Genomic DNA, 19,334 nt, shown 5'->3' on the forward strand with positions numbered 1-19,334 from the left:
TTAGATAATGTTCAAAAGCAGCACACAAACCGAAGTGGGTTTTTCCTGTTGATTTAACTGCTGTCCAATCTTAGTGGGTGAACAAACACAAAGAACACTTCAGAGATACTGCTGCCCAGCTGCACAAACCGACAAACAACCATGTCACAAACGTTAAAGTAGATAGGCCGGTGCTATTTGCCCAGTAATGTGCAGAGAGCTGCCCGGGGCTGTACAAACAGCACTGGGAGTGCACTTTCATTAAGCCCTTTGAGAGGAGGCCAAATAGTCTGGTATGGAGTTATCAGACATGGGTGATCATCCACCGTCTTAACCATTTTATTACAGTGGATTAGCAGCCAGACATGGACTGAAAAACATTGGTTGTGCCAGTTGAGAGTCAAAACGCTTCATGATGCCAATCTGGATTCTTCAACTTTCTATTGGTCAATTACAGTGTAGAGAGATTCAAAGTAGGGAAGGAAGGAGACGGGAACCGGTAGACATTTAAATAAACATTTAATCAAATAAAATCAAAAGTAAAAAGACAGCCGCCCGCCCCTCACGGTCGACGGCCGGCAAATACAACATATATACAAGAATAAACATGTTCGGGCCCGGACTAGGGATGAGTCACGAATTTCGAATATTCGATTCGATTTTTTAATTATAGAATTTCGAATAGTGTGTGCGATCTTAAAAAATTCGCTAGTGTCAGGTGCTAGTTTTATGGTCAGACCAAGCAATTTGGATGCCAGACGGGCGGAGCAAATAACGGCTTTAATTACAAAGATGATCTCTAAGGATATGCTTCCGATCGGCTTTGTGGAAGGAGAGGATTTTAAAAATCTTATGGAGTTTGTACACCCAGAGTTTACTTTTCGTCTAGAAAAACAATCACTGCCAAACTGGAGAAACTTTTTCATGACAATAGAAACTGAAGCCTTTTGAGCTGTTAATTCATAAAATCTTTCGGACTGTTAATAAATGCCGTCATTCGGTTAATATGTTTTAACACGAGTTAAGTCTGGTCTAAAATCTTTATGGCTTTATTATATTTTCCTTGATCAACCACACTGCTGTTTTTAAGTTGGTATAAATGCGCATGCTCATATTTTACAAGGAAATGTCCTAGCATTATGAGTGGTTGATGCTGATCGACGTACTGTTAATAAGTGCCGTCATTCGGTTGTTAATATATTAATGTTTCAGCGCGTTATCTTAATGCATGGCTTTATGTAAGATTGCCTATTCCATAATAAATAAAGCAGTGTGTCGTCATGGATTTGAAGCTTAAATGGGGGGGAGGGGTGCGAATTTCGAATAATCTTCGAATAGTTCTCATCGAACGTTTGAATATTATTTTTGCTTTAAATGCGCATCCCTAGCCCGGTCCTCTCTCCTCGACGGTCCGGTAACTCGTCCTCTTATATGCTCCCGATCTCCTACATGATTCGAGACCAGTGCGTGCACAGCTGGCGCTCATTAACAATTACTCACCGGTCTCGAACCACGGTCTCGCCCCTGCCTACTTCACTACATACAGATTTACCAAAATGACATTAAAGCATAACGGTCTCCTTCAGTCTAAAACCATTAAATGATCTGTGCTCTCTGTCTTCGGTACCTTGTGTCAGGACAGCTGGTGTGATCGCTGATGAGGGTGGGTGCAAAAGAGACAGAAGAGGCTCTATTCTTGGTTTACCACCCACTCATTTCCTGACTTTAATATAAAGCGCGGCTTCACCTGGGAGCGTCCGAGAGCTGGTCCATAAGCGGAGACAGTTCATATACTTCACTCGAAACAGAACATGTATAACCAAAGAGAAATGTTTGGTTGCCTTCCGCAACTATCTGCAATGCAAGCACTTTGTTGATATATGGGGTTAAAGCTTGCTGGCACTGTAAAGCTCACACACAACGCTGTAACTCACCAGGGTATGAGCCGGGGGTTATTTATCTCTGTACTTCATCAATATGAGCAGCACGTCTGATGAGGAGAGCTTTAAGGGAGATGGAGGATTTTATGCAGGTGCAGCGTGGGGAGCGGGAAGCTGTTTAACATGGGGCACATGCTGTGCATCAAGTCTCATAGCGCTTGAATAAAATAAATGACTCATCACAGTACAATATTTCGAACCAAAGATCCAATGGGCATGTCATGGTGTCATTTTCTAGTCCCAACAATTTGGATTTTTATTAACTGATGAACCGAGACTGGTCAATATACACTTTGTTGATGTTAACTTATGAGACTGTAGATTTGTAGGTAAACTAATTATTCTACAGATAACAATACAGAGGCTTGACTGGCCCTGACCAACTCATTTCCTGCCGGTCAGAGATGACACACAGTACTACTTCCATTCACAGCTTAGGTTTAAATTACAGCAGCATGAGAGCTGGCGGTATACAAGAGGGGCTAGATCGCACACACTCGCGTTAAGCCACCGCCATACGCAGTGCTGAAACACAAGACGCAGGGCCCCCGGTGCGAATTAAATATCCATGAGCTTTTCCGGAGTTATCCTCCACCCTCCTTCCATGGCCAAATCCTTGCACTACGCTGAACATTGAACTGCGGAAAGCAATTTTGTTAGGTCGATGGGAGTGATAAATGTTTGTTTTTTTAACGTTTCCCCATCCACCCAAATGAGTTGTCAGCCGAGAGAGTATACAGGAATGCCAAACATCCACATCTGCATGAATAGACAAGACATTTCCTCCCTTACAGATACAGTAGGTCAGCCGTTCTGACTTCCATGCTGAATCCGGAGGTACGCTCCCCTAGGAAGAACCACAAGGACAGGGAGAGGCAGACACGCTTCCTCTTCAATGAGTCACTGAGTGTGGAAAAAAAAGGGAAACCTGAGCCATACCTTGGGGGAGAGCGGTTGATGCACAATGAGAGCATGCCATTGCAATGCATTCAGTTGGGCAATGACTAGAGAAGGACATCCTGTGTGCTGCATTAATCACAGGATTGAGCCAATTCTGAAGAGATTGCAACCTTCTGGTGACAATGCCGGCAGATGACCGCCTGTCTGTGCTTTTGACAGCTTGTCTGACACAGCCAAAGGTCTCCAATCATCAGTATTCGGTATACAGCAATAATCATTGCTGTGCATTCAAACAAGCTTAAAAACTGAAGCTGTCTGGGCTGATAAGAGTTATTGGAGAGTGCTAATTGGTTCCAGAGAGCACACATCTCTTACAAAAGGACCTGTGGGTCGGTTTAAAGAAAGCCCTTTGGTCAGTTGTCATGCCTGCAGAGATACATGTAATGCTTATTATTACCCGCTGCGGACTACCACTGACCAGTGTTATTATGAAACATAATACAGAAAACATAATACAGAAAAGTACAGTCTCAAGGCCTGATGGGATGAAATAATCCCCGCGTTTAGCCTTTCTTGTTTACAACCACAGAAGGAATGCATCCTACAGCAGTATGTGTGTCCGCCAGTGACCTGGGGAGGTGACTGCGTGACCCCTGGGTGCCATGCTGTAACCTAAATCCAGACGAGCGCGTGGGAGCCGGCCAGGCTGCTGAGGGAGGCTAAAATCACCACATGAGCTCTTCATCCTGTCTGGAGGCCCAATAGACTTTACAGCACAAAACGACACTGTCTGCAGCTAACCACAATGCAGTCTCGTGCTAACACATAAATGCCTACAATGTCAAGCATGATGTCCTATATATAAATGAAAGTAGGGTTGGGCCATATATCGTGCGCTTTTTATGCTCGCAGTTTCTCAATGAATTACGGTTAAATGCCATCACATCTGAAAGCCGGAGGGCGCTCTTGCACAGAAACTCTGAATATGGAAAACAGAAGAAGAACGATTAGTTCCTGGATATGCCAATAGTCATATTCTATTGCTGTTCTTAAAACCTTTTCAGGTATTTTTAGTGATGATGTTTGATGCGTGTTGCTTTCACAAATGCACATTAAAAACAACTCGATATCGTAGTGATTTTAGATCGAGCAGTACTTAAGTTCCTACTGATCAAAAAGTCATAGTGTAGAATGTATAGACATGTATAATTAGCATGAATCGCGATATATACCGCCCAGCCCTAAATGAAATGGTGTATTTAAAATAAGTAAATAAAACCGACAGAGAAAAACTGCCATTCAGTCACACAGCCATAATCTGTAAAATTACCGCAATTTATTTTGTTACGTTAGACAGGCATGATTTATTTTGACTAAAACAAAAATGTTTCACATGTCTTCAAACTACTGACTATGCATTGACTATGCTTCAGGGATTAAAGAAACAGCTTTGTTGAGTTGATTGAGCATGCTGACAACGTATTGTGATTAGCTGCATGCTAACAATCTATCAGTAACTGTTCGACTGTCAGCAGCACGCTAAAACCTTCTCTTTGTTCCCTAAACATATACCCTTTAAACATCCACAGCTACGGCTATCAAAGCACTGATTTTGTAACAAATTCACTGCCTTCAATAAATTTCAAGACAATTACCGTCAGGCTTCAAACAACCCGCTGTGAGAAACATTCTCGGTTTACGCAAAATGTGTAGGCCTCCCTTTTTGTGTGAACACAACGCAAAGCAAATGTAGTTCATCAAAGGTCAGTCACACCGTGTCCTTACCAGACACGACGCGCAATAAAATGCATCTTTCCATGTCAATGAGAGCTTTTGTCCTAACCAGCCGCGACAGCTACGCGACAAGCAATGGCCATTTCTATTTTAATAACTGTTTCTATTTCTGCGACGTCGCGGCTGACAGCTCGGCCCACACAAAGATCTCATTCAGCCAGCGTGCAAGGCTGCGTGGACAGAGAAAAACTGTTCTCATTGGCTGTGTTTTGTGATTGATTGTAGCGTCGCGTCCCGCCCCTTTTTCGGGCTCGGTATGTACAAACAAATTGCTCATCGCAGGAATCTCATTGTGTCGCGTTTGATTAAGATGCGGTGTCACAGTTGACACTAGCAACCTTCATAAAAGGTTACAACTAATCAAACTCACATTTCTAACTCTTCTAAACATTCAGTTCAGTAAGCATCAGACATACAACATTTCACTAAGAGTCAATCAAAACATTCAGGGTTAAACTGTGTGACTTCAAGTCCAACAACACACCTTTAAGAACAATAATGCAACAATTCTTTGAGGCGAAAAAGAAAAAGCCTGTGGCATGGTAACATACATGACATAGTTTTGAGTAACGCCATGTAGACTGAATTTTAAGGATAAAGTGCAAACAGTTAGATTATATAATACCAGCAACTAGTGTTGTCACGATACCAAACTTCGATACCAGTTGGTACTAAATGTGAGGATACTTGCATTTCCCGCTATCATTTTGAGCGCTGTTAAACAGATTATGAAAGACCTCTGATTGGTCATTGTGTTTCCAAGCTCATCGGATATGTCTATGAATGGTTCCTTACAGAGCGCTTGCACAACCAAACCCGGATGCGCGTGAAATGATCTTTGCATCGCATTCTCTACCAAGCGCTTACACATATACACACGGAAGCGTTAAATTGTGACTTTGATAGACTTCATAATCTGTTCAACAAAAATATTATAATAATACATTAGAAATACACGCATAGTCTCGATTAATATGCAAACATAAAACTGCATTCATAATGATATAAAAACTTAATATTTATAAAAGAATAAGTAGAAGGACAGACCAACATTACTGCCTGAAATAAATGCGAACTATGCGTTTCCATCGTACTTGGTTCTTCTCTCACAGGTGAATAACAGCAGTTCAGTTAAAGCAAACAAATGCACAAACAATCCTTTACATTTCCTCTGTATAACAACTGTCTGTGGTTTTCATACCTGGTCCTTTCTACAGAAATATGTTATTTACATAGGACCTGTAACGGCCTGGCTTTGATCAATAGTGTCAGTTTACAGTTCTGAATACGGTCAGAATAAACAGTGTCCCCTGCAAGCCCCCAGCTGAACTCCACATCAGGAACCACGCAGGAATGTCTGAAAGAACACAAGCTCCACATACCTAGACAGCCATGAACATGAAATACTCACTCGTGAATGTGCAGGAGGACAGAAAGAGAAAAAGATTGAGAACAGAAAATATAGAGAGAGGAAACAGGTCAGCAAGCTGCACATGGCACAGAGAGGATAACAGTAGAACAACACTGGTGCTCCCTAAGAAACAAGGATTTCCCAGTGACAAATCCTCATGCTATACCACATACGTCCTTTGCCCGTCGCTTGGCACTTTAGCTATCCCTCTATTCAGAAAGCCTATGCTTTGTAGGTATTGTGCAAGTATACATAATTTACACAAAAATACAATATTTTGCACTACCTCTTTAGATTCAATTATGATGTAAAGATTTTGTTACACACAACAAACAGTCAAATGCTCTCACCCCTTATTCCAGCAGTGGTCGTCAGCTTTTGCCCCGTATCAAACACAAAGATTTTTAGAACATGAAGTAGTCTACCAAAATTAGTTAAATAAGATCGGTCTGTTTAGGAAGTAGACCATATTTACTCCTAAGGGTCCTCCTGGAACAGGGTTTGGAACCAATGATTTAGTCTATGGGACTTTAAGAAACAGCTTTTTAAAATCACTTTAAAGTTTTACAGATCTTGGTAGTCTCACCATCACCACAAGTTAAACACAGCTGTTTAACAGTACCAGTCAAGCCACATGTTTTAATGCCGGAATGCTTATGACCTTACTGTTTATTACCCCATTTGAGTATGTGTGTGCAGTAGCAGTAAATTAATTATAAAGATGGTGTAACATTAATAGAAATTAGAGAAACCAGAATGGCTAACATTACATTTAGTAGATGCTTATATCCGAAGCGACTTACAAATGAGGTAAGCAATGGAAGCAATTGGAACAACGTAAGGACAACAAAAGCATAAGTGCAGAAAAACTGGTGTCATATAGCCTACCACAGTATACAAAGCTAGGTTGCTCATTCGCAGAGCGTAGTGATCTGGCGTGTATAGCATGGCTAACATAGTCAACAGCTATGCTCAAGTGATGGTCATGTGTAGGACTTAGCGTGGCTCTGCGTGGCTAGACTTGGACCTCTCCAAAAATGTAACAACGCTGCAACTCAATGCAGGCCGCAAGCGCTGTGATTTGTCTGTTTGAACCCCTCCCTCAGGTAAAGAAAACTCTGAGATAGCGTCATGTTTACTTCATTTCCGAATGAACTATTCGAGTAAATTATTTGTTCTTCTGCATTTCGCATCTCAAGTTGCAACAAAAGTGACTGTTTATTTGCCACTGTCACTGCTAAATGCTTTTCAAACAAACTGCTTCTTCTTCGGCTCTTGTCTTGGTTACACAAGCAACTTGCATATGGACACTGACGACTAGTGGTCTTTGCCTGTCAACGCAGACAACGACATACATATAGCATAAAAGAAAACCGGCGTGTTCCAGGTCCTATGCACGACCTTAACTTGAGCTTTACATCCATACTGCCTTAGTCATTAACACCACAATGAGAACTAAACAAACCCACTAATCCACAGCCCCTCAGGCCAAATCGCAGGTAAAAACAATATGTGAAGTCAAGTGATTTCACAGAGCAATTTCAGCAAATAGCTTTATAACTAATGAGGAAACAAAAATGTGAAAATAAGAAACTGAGCATATATCCCAGGTTACTTTGTAACCTTGATCAGTACAATGACATCAGAGCAAGCTGAAGTTGAGTCTGAGCTGCATGTTTAAATGATGGAATACAAATTAATATTTATAAAAGCTCAGCATTACACCAGCAGCCACATCATAATAGGCAAAGCTCACGTCAGATATGCCCCCCCCCAAAATATTCCAAATCTCTAAAGGGAATGTCTGGGCCTACACACACGATACTGCTCATTTTCAATGTATTCATATTTGACTTTCCTTGTGTCATTAAGGAATAGACACAATCTATTCTTTTTAGAGAATTTGGAATTTTCAAGGCACAGCACTTTTCTTCGCAGGAGCACACAGACGGTCTATGACCCCTCACTGATAAGGTCAGTTTTACAGCTTTCCCAACCAAACACTACGTCAAGAGTAAAGGTGTTGATTGTAAACACGTGTCAGATGGTCTGAAGTTGAACAGTGAAACTTTCCACAAGGAATTTTGACGTAAAAAGGTTTTTAAAGTTGACTGAAAAAAATAGTCACAATGGGATTGAACAGCAACATGAGGACAATTACATTTCTATGCCAGGTATCATCCAAACGTTTTAGGGTAATATGCTTTAGTATGAATGTGGATACTAGGGATGCAACAAACAGCTCACCCCCGGTTTTAGGTTCGGTTCTACAACATTGATACATTGAAGTGTTTTTTCATTGCTCTATGCTTATGATAGATAGATCCTAATCTATTCTATATAATCCCCTATGGGGAAATTATTTTGCATAAGCAGCCACAAATAACAGGATGTGTTGATGGAACCGTAAGAAGCTTAGAAGAAAAAAAACTATTTTATTGCAGTTCTCTTTATTTCACTTGACTTACTATATTCTCTTTGAGCAAAAATCTACTTATACAAAATCCTGGTGTCTTAAATAAAGGTAAAGCTTTACAGTAGCAGCTCAAAGAAGTTCTTGGTTTACTGTTCTTTAACATGCTAGTAAAATAAGCTTCTTGAAGAGGTTTTGCGCATCAGACTATTCTAAATAACGTAATGCAAACGTGCTGTAACGGAAGTAAACAGCCCAATGTGTGGAGTGCGTTTAACACTGCAAACACTAGCGCTCAATGGGCAAGGCCAAAGATAATATATATTAACAAGGTGCGCCACTGCCATTACAATAAATTGTAAGGAACACAATGCTAAATAGCTTCCCAGAGGCGCACTTGCTATGACGTGAATAACTGTCCGAAAGGCTGTTGTGTGGTATGACTTTCGTTAAACGGACTTTGGCATGTGCTGTAGACGCTCTCCCTGCATGTGCTTGGTAAGACCAAAGCGAACATGCTGATTTTGTATGCACGGCAAAACCAGAAAACCGCAATTCACTTATGCATATTGAACCATGGAGGTCATACCGAACAGTTCAATATTATATTGAGAATTGTAACATCCCTAGTGGATACAAGATTAGATGCCGCAGTCATCTGCAAACACCCTGATATGAGCTAAAAATTTTAACTGTTTTCTCATACAAAAGCCTAAAGAGAACGCTGTTTTGATAGCTATCATTGAGATAGATATCTCACAACCTTCTGTAAGCTAAATCCTCTTGACTTGAAAATGCCAAGTGAGACCAAATGGTAAACTAGGCATTGAAAAGTTTCAACACTCATTGTTTTACGAGACAGACATTCCTTGTCCAATTAGAATTCCTTTCATGGGCCCAGGGGGGAAAACAGCACAGCTGGAGGGACTGGGTATGCCTGTGGGCCTGAGCCATCCACCTCGGCACTGGACATCTCTACAAACAAACTCTCAAGTGGCAACAGACCACAGGAGATGTTCAGACACCAGCACATCTGTGCAAAATAAAATCTGAGACAAAATCCCATTTAGAGCTCTCTTGTTGGTAGGAGAACAAAATGTCACCGGTGTCATCATGGCCTCTGTCAAAGTATTAAGAGCACATTGGCATGTTTGATGACTAAATCCAATCACACCCAAAAAAAAACATCACATCATCTCACACGTGATAAGGACAAATTGTACATGCAATTCACTTCCTTGTTCTAGTTGCACACATGTCAATAACAGTTTACAGTCAAGAGGACTAAACCATGACACCAATCTGGCCACTTGTTAACCTTGTATTATACTCCACAAAGGAATTTATTTTGAACTTGATACATCCACTATTACAGTAGACTGAAAATGTCATTGATCTTGGTCATTATAAACATAATTCAGTGACGATACACCCGAGATCAGTAAGCATCAGTCATATCCTGCCGAATTAACGCGAGATTTCAAAAGAGCAGGAATAGACAAGAGGTTTATAACAGACAAAATGGATTGTGAAACAATATAATAACATATAAACACCAACCCCTCTGTTCCTTTGTTAACATGTATCATTACTCGGACCAAATACGGTTATAAGAGGCAGATTCAACACGAAACTTCTCTTATTAGTTTGGCAGGGAATCGCTCATACATAGGCAATTTATTAACATATAACGGGGACACAGACATACAGATGAGGGGAAAGGAGGAAAAACAGCTGCCTCTGCTTCACCCGGTTAATACTCAGCTGATTTATGACTAATCCAACCCAACAATCCATGCATGGAGAGCTGCTTTCGGTCGATGTGCTCCAAATAAGTGAAAAAAACTGCAATCCATAAACTACTGAACTATTCATAAAGATTCCGGTCAAATTTCAGACTGGTTTTCGTGTTAGCATGCGTTTATTCTGGCTTAGCACGAAGAGCCCGGCTGCAGCAGAAGCTAGCAGGACACTCTCATAGCTATCCAGATATCGTTACACGGCAGCGACAAACACACACACAATGTTCACATACACAATGTAACCGAACACGTAAAACGTTAATCAACCCAATAACGGTTCAAATACACTTGTACGTGTGGGTATTTGCGGCTCTTTTACCTGTCAGTCGGATTTTGATGCTTGACCCGTTCCTTCGAGTGCCAGGATTCGACATCACTCCCACAAAATAACCAACGAACTTTCTCTCAGGATAAACCCAAGACGCTCGCTTAAAGCGTATATAAAAACGTAAAAGAACACGCTACGGTGATGTGTGGGTTGTGCATCTGGTTCTAGACGATGAAACGGTATTATTTTCGTCTGGCGAATCCCCCGTAGCTTTCAGACTTAACAACACAGGCTAACATTTTTAGCTCGACGGCGTTCTGACATCACGTTCGTACAGCTGTACGTGCACGTACGCGCGGCTCGTCGTGCGCGTTACCGCTTTGAAACGGTCATTTGTGATTTAAAAGCACACGAATCTGATTTCCTTTTTATTGTATTATCCTACTGTTTCAGTATCCACGTGTCAACGTCGTAAACGTTTATTCTTAATGTGTTTTATTGTGAATTATAGTGGTTTCTGTGTAACGCCCTGAACAAAGCATTTTGTAGCACACATTTGTAAGTGAATAAAGTGAGATATGGTGTTTTTTCGGGTTGTAATTCATTGATGGATGCTGGTGGCTGACATTACGTTGATACATCGATTTTGATTCCATTAATTGTGGCTCGGGACCTGTCTGGCTGGAACAAAAAAAGGTTAGACTGAGCAAGAAGAGAAGGGATTAGATTTGAGTGCTTTAGCAACTGGAAACAATAGAGCCATTTAATAGTGTTGTGCAGAAGAAAGCCAATCCACATAAACAGCAGCCTAATGAGGCAGGCAGGCCACACACTGGCCTTTTCAATCCATCAGCTCTTTAATGAGCAGAGATGCAGTTTGCCATTGGCATTGAAATAAAATCAGTTTGACCTGAAGTCATTAATAGGCAAATAAATACATATTTATATAATTTGATAAATGAATTCACCGTGGGATCCAACATGTTTTTTGATGGACAACTTACATTGAACATGTTTGATGAATAAAATGTTTTAATGCATCGACTGATTATTGATTTGTGTTACTATGATGCAAATATTGAACATATACTGTTTATTTTTGATGATTTGAGTCAAAATAAACTGGAAACGGGCAAAACTTGTTTGATGCACAAAGAGTTTTTCAGTCACTATACGTTTGTGTTGATCAGAGTTCAATGAGAATGTTTATTATCAGCTTTGACAATATTTCTGTGCTTTGGATTTCAGAAAGTCAGTGCAACATTTGGGTTTACAGCTAGCCAGAACCACAACAACATTGATGAAATCCTCAGATTTTCTTACCAGTTTCACAAATTATCCAGTGAAATAAAATGTATTGAACAATTTACTTTATACGAATGATATGAATGGCATTTGGATAAGGTAAGAATGAAACATCACGATCAATACAAATATGATTCAAATGTTATTATAGATTGAATTATGTACTCGGTTAATGTTGATGCAGCTCACTTCTGCCACCTATTGGCCATTACATGTTGATGATGTGGGACAGGAATACATTATTAGCAGTATGAAGCAGGCAAGTGTCTAAATGTCAGACTGAATGGATGAAGTAAGAATGGAATTGAATGATATTGTGTCAAGATAAACATAAAAAGAAACATTCTGTGTTATGTCTGCATCTTACTTTTTTGACACTGACAGTTTCACTTCATTGCGTTTGAAAAAAGCTTGTACATTTATAAATAAAATCTGTTCAATGGAGAAAGAAATGACATACAAAAATATCACTACAGTTCTAACGATAATATTATTTTTGAACTCTGATCAAAACAAAAATTGTGACACATAATGGTAATGAGAAAGTTCTATCATGTTTGTAGACACCAGGAAATATTCTTGGAACATAAATGGTTACTTAAATAAACCATCTGTCTTTCTCAAATCCAAATAATAAATCTGTGATTTAAAATGTTTACACTGTATGCAAACTAACTGTTATCATCTGCCTTTTATGTTATAGTCATTCAGTTCAAGTGTAACTGTAATATTGTAATTAGATGTTGTTTTTAAGAATCTATATTTATCTCAATATTAAGAAGTCTAATTTCACCACCAGAAAATACACTGTGTATTTGGATCCATAATGAATGCAAGCAGTCGTCAGGAATTACCTCTGTGTCTCTGGAGAGCACATGTGTGTTCAGCTTTGAGGTAATGATTCCCTAATGCCTGGAGTGGAATATTCCACCACCACACAGGTCTGTGTCTAAGGGATTAACACAACACAGTGACTTTACAATCAACATATCACTCACATGTTTTCCACTTTGTGTAATCTTTATACACGACAGCTGAAACAATCACAACGTCACCGTGCATGTTCCTACAACAACACTTTACAAAATGACGATAAAAGACAATGGCCATCATTATACTGATGATACTTTTAAAATATTATGCACCAAAAGAAAAGAATGGTGGGCACTAAACTCAAGCCATAGAAATGATCATCTCCTTCTGCGTAATGACTTTCTTAATAGCTATGACCAAATCAGGATAACCTTATGTCATATATGACAACTTCCTCTAGATTGTTACTCATATCAGCGAGAACACCCTTTCTTTACTTTGGTGTGTTAATTACACATGATATGTCTACATTGTAAGAAAATCCTGAAAAAAAACAGGAATTTCCTGGCAGCTGTAGGGGGCGCCAGAAATATTTAATAAAATAACAGTTTATCCCCTGTAAAATTACATGTTTTTCTCTTATTTTCTGATTTAATCTATTTCGAAACAGGAATTTCTGGCAGCTGTAGGGGGCGCCAGAAATATTTAATAAAATAACAGTTTATCCCCTGTAAAATTATATGTTTTTCTCTTATTTTCTGATTTAATCTATTTCGGTTATTTGACGGTTTTGACGGTATTTCAAAGACAGACAAAACAGACATTTTCTGGTAGATGTTGGGCCAGAAACACACCGTAAAAGTAAGAGTTTTTTATTGTAAAATTACAACTTTTTACTGTTTTTGTTGTAAATGTGCTTTTGCTTGTAAATTTGTCTTTTTCTGCAATTTGACATTTTTTTACCGTATTTAAATAATACATAAACATTTTGTTTATAAAACAGTACAATTTCATAAAATTATGTTTTTAGACCTTATACATGAAAATCTGAAATAAAATCAGTTTTTTTCACTGGCTGGTGTTTATAAGGGAAGCTGAGCCACTATGGCAGGTGCCTTTAAGTGGGGATGATGTTGACCCCATGCTTTACCCATCCCTTCGAGTAGGAAATACTGGAGGTCATGAATATAAAACATTAAAAGTCATGGGTAAAGGATGACAAAGACGCTTTTGATCAAGTAGAGATTCAGTCTAAGGATGGTGACAAAGTCACAGTCAAGACTGTCCAAATATTTCCACTCGAAATTCATAATTCTTTTAATTTTCTCTGATAATTTTAGTATTTACACTTTATTTCTATATGGACTTACAAAACATACACATATTCAATCCCAACAATTGATATCTCCAAACTTGTTTTTCCAACATACAATGTAAGGAAAAATGACATTCAGCAGATTAATCCTCCAAAGTTTTTCCAGGCTACCTGACGTTTCTGAACGTGGCAAGCGTCTATCAGCATGAGAATCTAGTCTGAACCTCCTCTTTCAGCTGTTTAAAGGTTATCACACGTCTCTTCTCAGACTAGGCTCTTCTGTATTACCATCAACCCATATAAGTGGCTTCCGATCTATAGGGGAAAAGTGGCTCAACTGTTTAAGGGGAAGAACGGCAACAAAGCTTCTTCTCATCTTTTCTCCATCTTAGATAATGCATGCCATGATATGATGATGGGGAGGTGTGAAAACATATTTTGACTTTTTGAAAAAGATCATATGCATCGAATATGTAAAAGCCTCAGCTTTGCTCTGTATTTTCAATTATAGTGCATGAAAAACAGTCAGTGCTGATCACGTGACAAAAAAAGGTTCCTGTGCTTTTTAAACTACGATTTTTCATAGTGATTTTAAACAGCATTACATTCATCAATAAACCAGCTCTAATCGACCTCTTCTCTGAGAACAGTGATGAGCTGTAAAAGATCATATACTCGTAGTGAAGTATCTGGTGCCGGCAAGACTGAGAACACCAAAAAGGCCATCCTTGGCCAATGTGGGTGCCACTGGAGGGAAGCCAGCTCCAGATTTCAAGGCAAGCAAAAGGTTTTGATATCCTCTCTGTGGAACATCACATCCTCTTAGGTGCTGCAAGCCAAGAATCATTTACTGTATTCATTTTAGGGCTCCCTGCGAGATCAAATCATCCAGGCTAACCCTGTACTGGAGGCATTTGGCAATGCTATAAGAAACAACAACTCTTTTAGGTTTGTGAGAGAAGTTCTTTTTGTTTCCCTCCACAAAGGAAACTATGTTGAAAACCTTTAAATGTGGTAACATTAGAGCGGAATCTACTTGAGGCCGTTCTGAATCACCCTATCATGTTTATAGGGTACATTTATCAGAGTCCACTTTAGGCCAACAACTAAGCTGGCTGGTGCCGACATTGAAAGCTGTAAGTCCATTAAACCAAGACAAGGGCATTTCTATATTGAATGTGCTTTTGTATTGTAGATCTGATGGAGTTGATCTCTTAACAACCTGCAGACCGTGGGTATCACATTTTCTACCAGCATCTGTCTGGGAAGAAACCAGTACTGATAGGTAAGTCTGCAAGAAATATTCAAATGGATAAGTAAAACTAAACACAAGAATGCAGCGGCAGTTCTTTATTGGAGTGCTGGACATTGATGTTTTGATATTTTTTAGGTCACCAACTGCAGTTTACTGTGACATTTATATGAATCAAGGCTGCAGAGGTCCATTTTGAGCTGGTGGATATATTTGTAGAAGAACAGACTTCCAGCATAATACATGTTAATATCTACATTTTCAGCTATACATTGGCCTATGTTCATTTTATTGCATACCAGGTGGGATATAATATCACAAAATGTCTGGAGAAGAACAAGGACCTGCTCAATGAAACTCAGTGGTGAGGCTCTTTCAGAAGACCTCCATGTTTCTTTTGGCTCACCTCTTCAAAGTAGAGGAAGCTGCAGGAGGGGCAAAAAAGCAGAAAAGGGCTCTTCCTTCCAGACCGTCACAGCTTTCTATAGGGTAGTTGTCAACTGTAATACTAATAATATGCATGAAGTTCCAACGTTTTAGTTCTCAAGTCTTATGTTTCCTGTGTCAACAGGAGCAGCTGAATAAACTGATGTCTCACATTTAATGCAAATATGGCACATTCATTCTAAACGTGGAAGGCAAAAGGTGACTTTTTAAACATTAAACGTTTTTACACTTTTCCATAAAAGTTAGTTCTGTCCAAGTCCTCATTTAATTTCATTGGAACAGAGTGGCCAGGATATCTTAAAAAAATCATATTTTAAGTTATACTGTTTTGGATTGATGCGGGTGAGGAAAATCCACTTCTTATTTTACTTTTCATTTTTGTGAACTATAACTAATGGAAATATGTTTATTAGTTATTACATTTTTAATAGGTATCAATTACTGAACCCAAATGTAATCCCAAAAAGACTCAGAGCTGATATTGGCCTCAACTGGTTTGGATAACACAGAATACAAATAGGACAGAAAGGTAAGAGCACCAGAGACGGGACATACGCAACAGGATAAAAGTCCATTTATGAAAATGCTTCTATTTTGCATTTTAGCATTATGGTTTTAGTGAAGAAGTGCCCGAAACAAATTATTGAAAATGATAAAAAATGTTTATTATAGAGTCAAATTTTCAAAAGTGCATTTTTGGTCACAATAAATATGCACAAGAATATTATTTGCCTTTCATATTTCAAATGTAGGGGCTAGAAATGCTTAAAGAAATGACAGATGAGCAACTAGCCAAAATCTTGACCATACTGCCAGACTCAGAAGCACTACATGGAAGCAGAGTTTACATTAATTTACATTTACATTTACATTTAGGCATTTGGCAGACGCTTTTATCCAAAGCGACTTACATTGCTTTATCCTATACATTTTACATAGGTATTTGCAATCCCCTGGGATCGAACCCACAACCTTGTGTTGTTAACGCAATGCTCGTACCACTGAGCTACAGGAAAGCCTTAACGTTAATGCTTAAGAAGAGATCAATGGTCAACTGTGTAAAATAAAAATAAGATATTTATAAGTGATCTTTCCAAAATCTCTCCTTTTTGTAGAATCACTCTCATAGCCAGCACAAATTAAGGGAAATCCTCAGCTCTGATATTGGGGTTGTTGGAAACTTGAGTTGAAATCTTTTTTTAGTCTTTTTTCATTTTTTGCTTTTTTTCTTACCCTCAGTTTTTTGTTCTCAGGTTAAGCCTTTGCTCCGTGTGCTTATGAGTTGCTCTCAAGATAAAAGAACTTGATGAAAAATAAATGATCTTTCCAAAGAAAAGAGTGACTCGGTCTTGGCTTTGGCAGCTATAAGTACATCACAGCACGTGTCGGGTTTTGCTTTTCATTTATATTAAAAAAACTGTATTTTGACATTTTAGGAGCAAGATGTGGTTGCAGACGCAGAGGAGGTATGTAACCAGCTCATGAAGCAGAAGATCAGTATGAAGGAGCAGATCCAAGATATGAAGGAGAGGCAGGAGGAGGATGAGGAGAGCACTGCCAATGCTTTAAGCTCTCAAAAGTGCAAAGTAGAAGCAGAGCTAAAAGGCCCGAGAAGAGACTTGGAAAGCCTGGAGTCTACTCATGTCAGAGAAGGAAAAACAGATAAAAGCAAATGAAAAATTCACTTAAATATGACTGTAAATTCCCTGCACATCTGTTGTCACATGTGAAATCAGGCAAATACGTCTTACGTTTACGTTACGACACGTTTTAAGTTCAAGAAATGCTCTGAAATCATTCCGTTTATTGGCTTTAAAATACCTGCTGTGGCTCTTGAGGGAACCTGTGGCCCTGGAAACCAAAGTGCTCTCTTTGACTGGAGATCTTGGCCAAAGGGACTTAACTATTGCCAAGCTCCAGAAGGTAAAGATAGCTCTTGAGGAGCTTCAGCAGGCAAATAAGGGCCAGTCTGCCCAAGTACAATCCATTGCTGCCTTATCATTCCAACTGTTACTTTAATCTAAAACATTTTCAGTCCCCGGAAAACTGTTGATGATTTCCAGTTAGAGGAGGACATCTCACATCTTAGCTTAATGAGATGTGTTTTATAGCCAGAAAAGTGTGTGTCACTATCGCATGTATCATCTTATGCTCTCTTTCGCTCAAGGATGAAGATCCAATGAGAGGTGGAGAATTCTTTGAGTGATTTATTTATTATCAAGGTCTGATATATGTTACACAAATCAGCATTAAGGGAGCTCTACATAAAATGTTAGATATTACAGCTTATATAATTTGCAATATTATCATATGATCCACAAACGAATCTCGGAACTGGAAGAAACCACCTTGTAAAATGATGCCAATGCTTCAGCTCTAAAGAAGAAGCACTCCGTGAGCTCTCAGACTGAATTCGAATCAAGCTGGAGAAGGACAAGCAGGTCATGAAGGCAGAGATTGATGATGTCAATTCTGGTGTTAAGTTGGTCCAGTCTGATCACATAAAATTGTCCAAAACCTTTGAACAATATTCCACCAATTACCTTAGATTGGTTTAATCTGATTTTTGTTTAAACAAGTAGAGCATTTTACAATGTGGAAGCTCGCAATCTAGTCTTTACCACCAGGCGTAAACTGACCGCTCAGCTCCAGGAGGCTGTGGAAGCACTAGGCTCAAGCAGCTAGTCTGGATAATATCAAGCAAAGACTTCAGGGAGAGGTGGAAGATCGATCTGGAGAAGGTTAATACTTTCTCATTTGTGGGGATTCCTTTAACTTTATTCATTCCAGTTCAATGCAGCCGCAGCAGCCCAGGACAAGAAGCAGCACAGCTTTGATAAGACAATTGCAGGATGAAGTCAGAAATGTGAGGAGTTGCAGACTGAGCTTGAAAGGTCTCAGAAGGAATGTCGCTCCTACGTGACACAGATTTACAAGCTCAAGACTTCTTACGAGGAGTCTTCGGATCATCTGGAACTGAGGACTATCACTACATTTTTAAAAACATTATTTTGTGTCGTTTTTAAACACTAACTCAGAGTGACAGTTAAAGTTAGGTACACTAGATACTTTGACCTCTAGAGGAGATCTAAGATCTTGTGGAACAGATGGGTGAAGGTGGAAAAAGTGTTTATGAACTGCAGAAGATGCTAGAGGTTCGAGAGGGAAGAACTGCATGTGGCACTGGAGGAAGCTGAAGCTCTCTGCTCTTAATCTGCTCAGCAGACGTACAACTGTGTTGTTTTTTGCATTAAGATCGAGGAAGGAAAGGTATTTTGTGTTCCAGGTCAAAGCAGATATTGATAGCAGGATTTGTGAAAAGAAGAGTAATTCGAAATCACAAGGTTATAACCTGAAACAAACATTGATTATCCTCATTACTGGCATTGCAGTATAATACAAAAATATCACATTTAATCATGTAAGAGGACAACTTCGAAGTGACCAGAGGCCAGAGGTCGTGCTGAGGCTTTAAGGGAGTCAGACTTGAAAGAAATGGAGATCCCAATGGATCATGCCAACAAGAACAACAGCGAGCTGGTTAAGACCCTCAAGAGACTGCAACAGGTCAAAGTATGTCATAGTTACACAATACATTCACAACTCTTGTAAAACAATAAAAACAACTAAATTCTGGACATATAAAAACTGATAAATTGTCATTGTACTTCATTTTTATACTTCAATATTATTTT

The 19,334-nt window shown here is 39.2% G+C and overlaps 1 protein-coding gene across 3 annotated transcripts in view; it reads right to left on the reverse strand.

Moving 5' to 3' along the window:
* smurf1 (SMAD specific E3 ubiquitin protein ligase 1) overlaps nt 1-10,839 on the reverse strand; it is a 31,944-nt gene extending 21,105 nt beyond the window's left edge. For all 3 annotated transcript variants that reach the window (XM_056753164.1, XM_056753163.1, XM_056753162.1), the window contains exon 1: nt 10,559-10,839. In XM_056753164.1, the coding sequence (XP_056609142.1) occupies nt 10,559-10,613 (55 nt within the window). In that variant the 5' untranslated portion in view covers nt 10,614-10,839. The remainder of the gene's footprint in view (nt 1-10,558) is intronic.
* Nucleotides 10,840-19,334: the final 8,495 nt, after the last annotated feature.

This window comes from Triplophysa dalaica, chromosome 7 (genome assembly GCF_015846415.1).
Source record: "Triplophysa dalaica isolate WHDGS20190420 chromosome 7, ASM1584641v1, whole genome shotgun sequence".
Taxonomy (NCBI): Eukaryota; Metazoa; Chordata; class Actinopteri; order Cypriniformes; family Nemacheilidae; genus Triplophysa; species Triplophysa dalaica.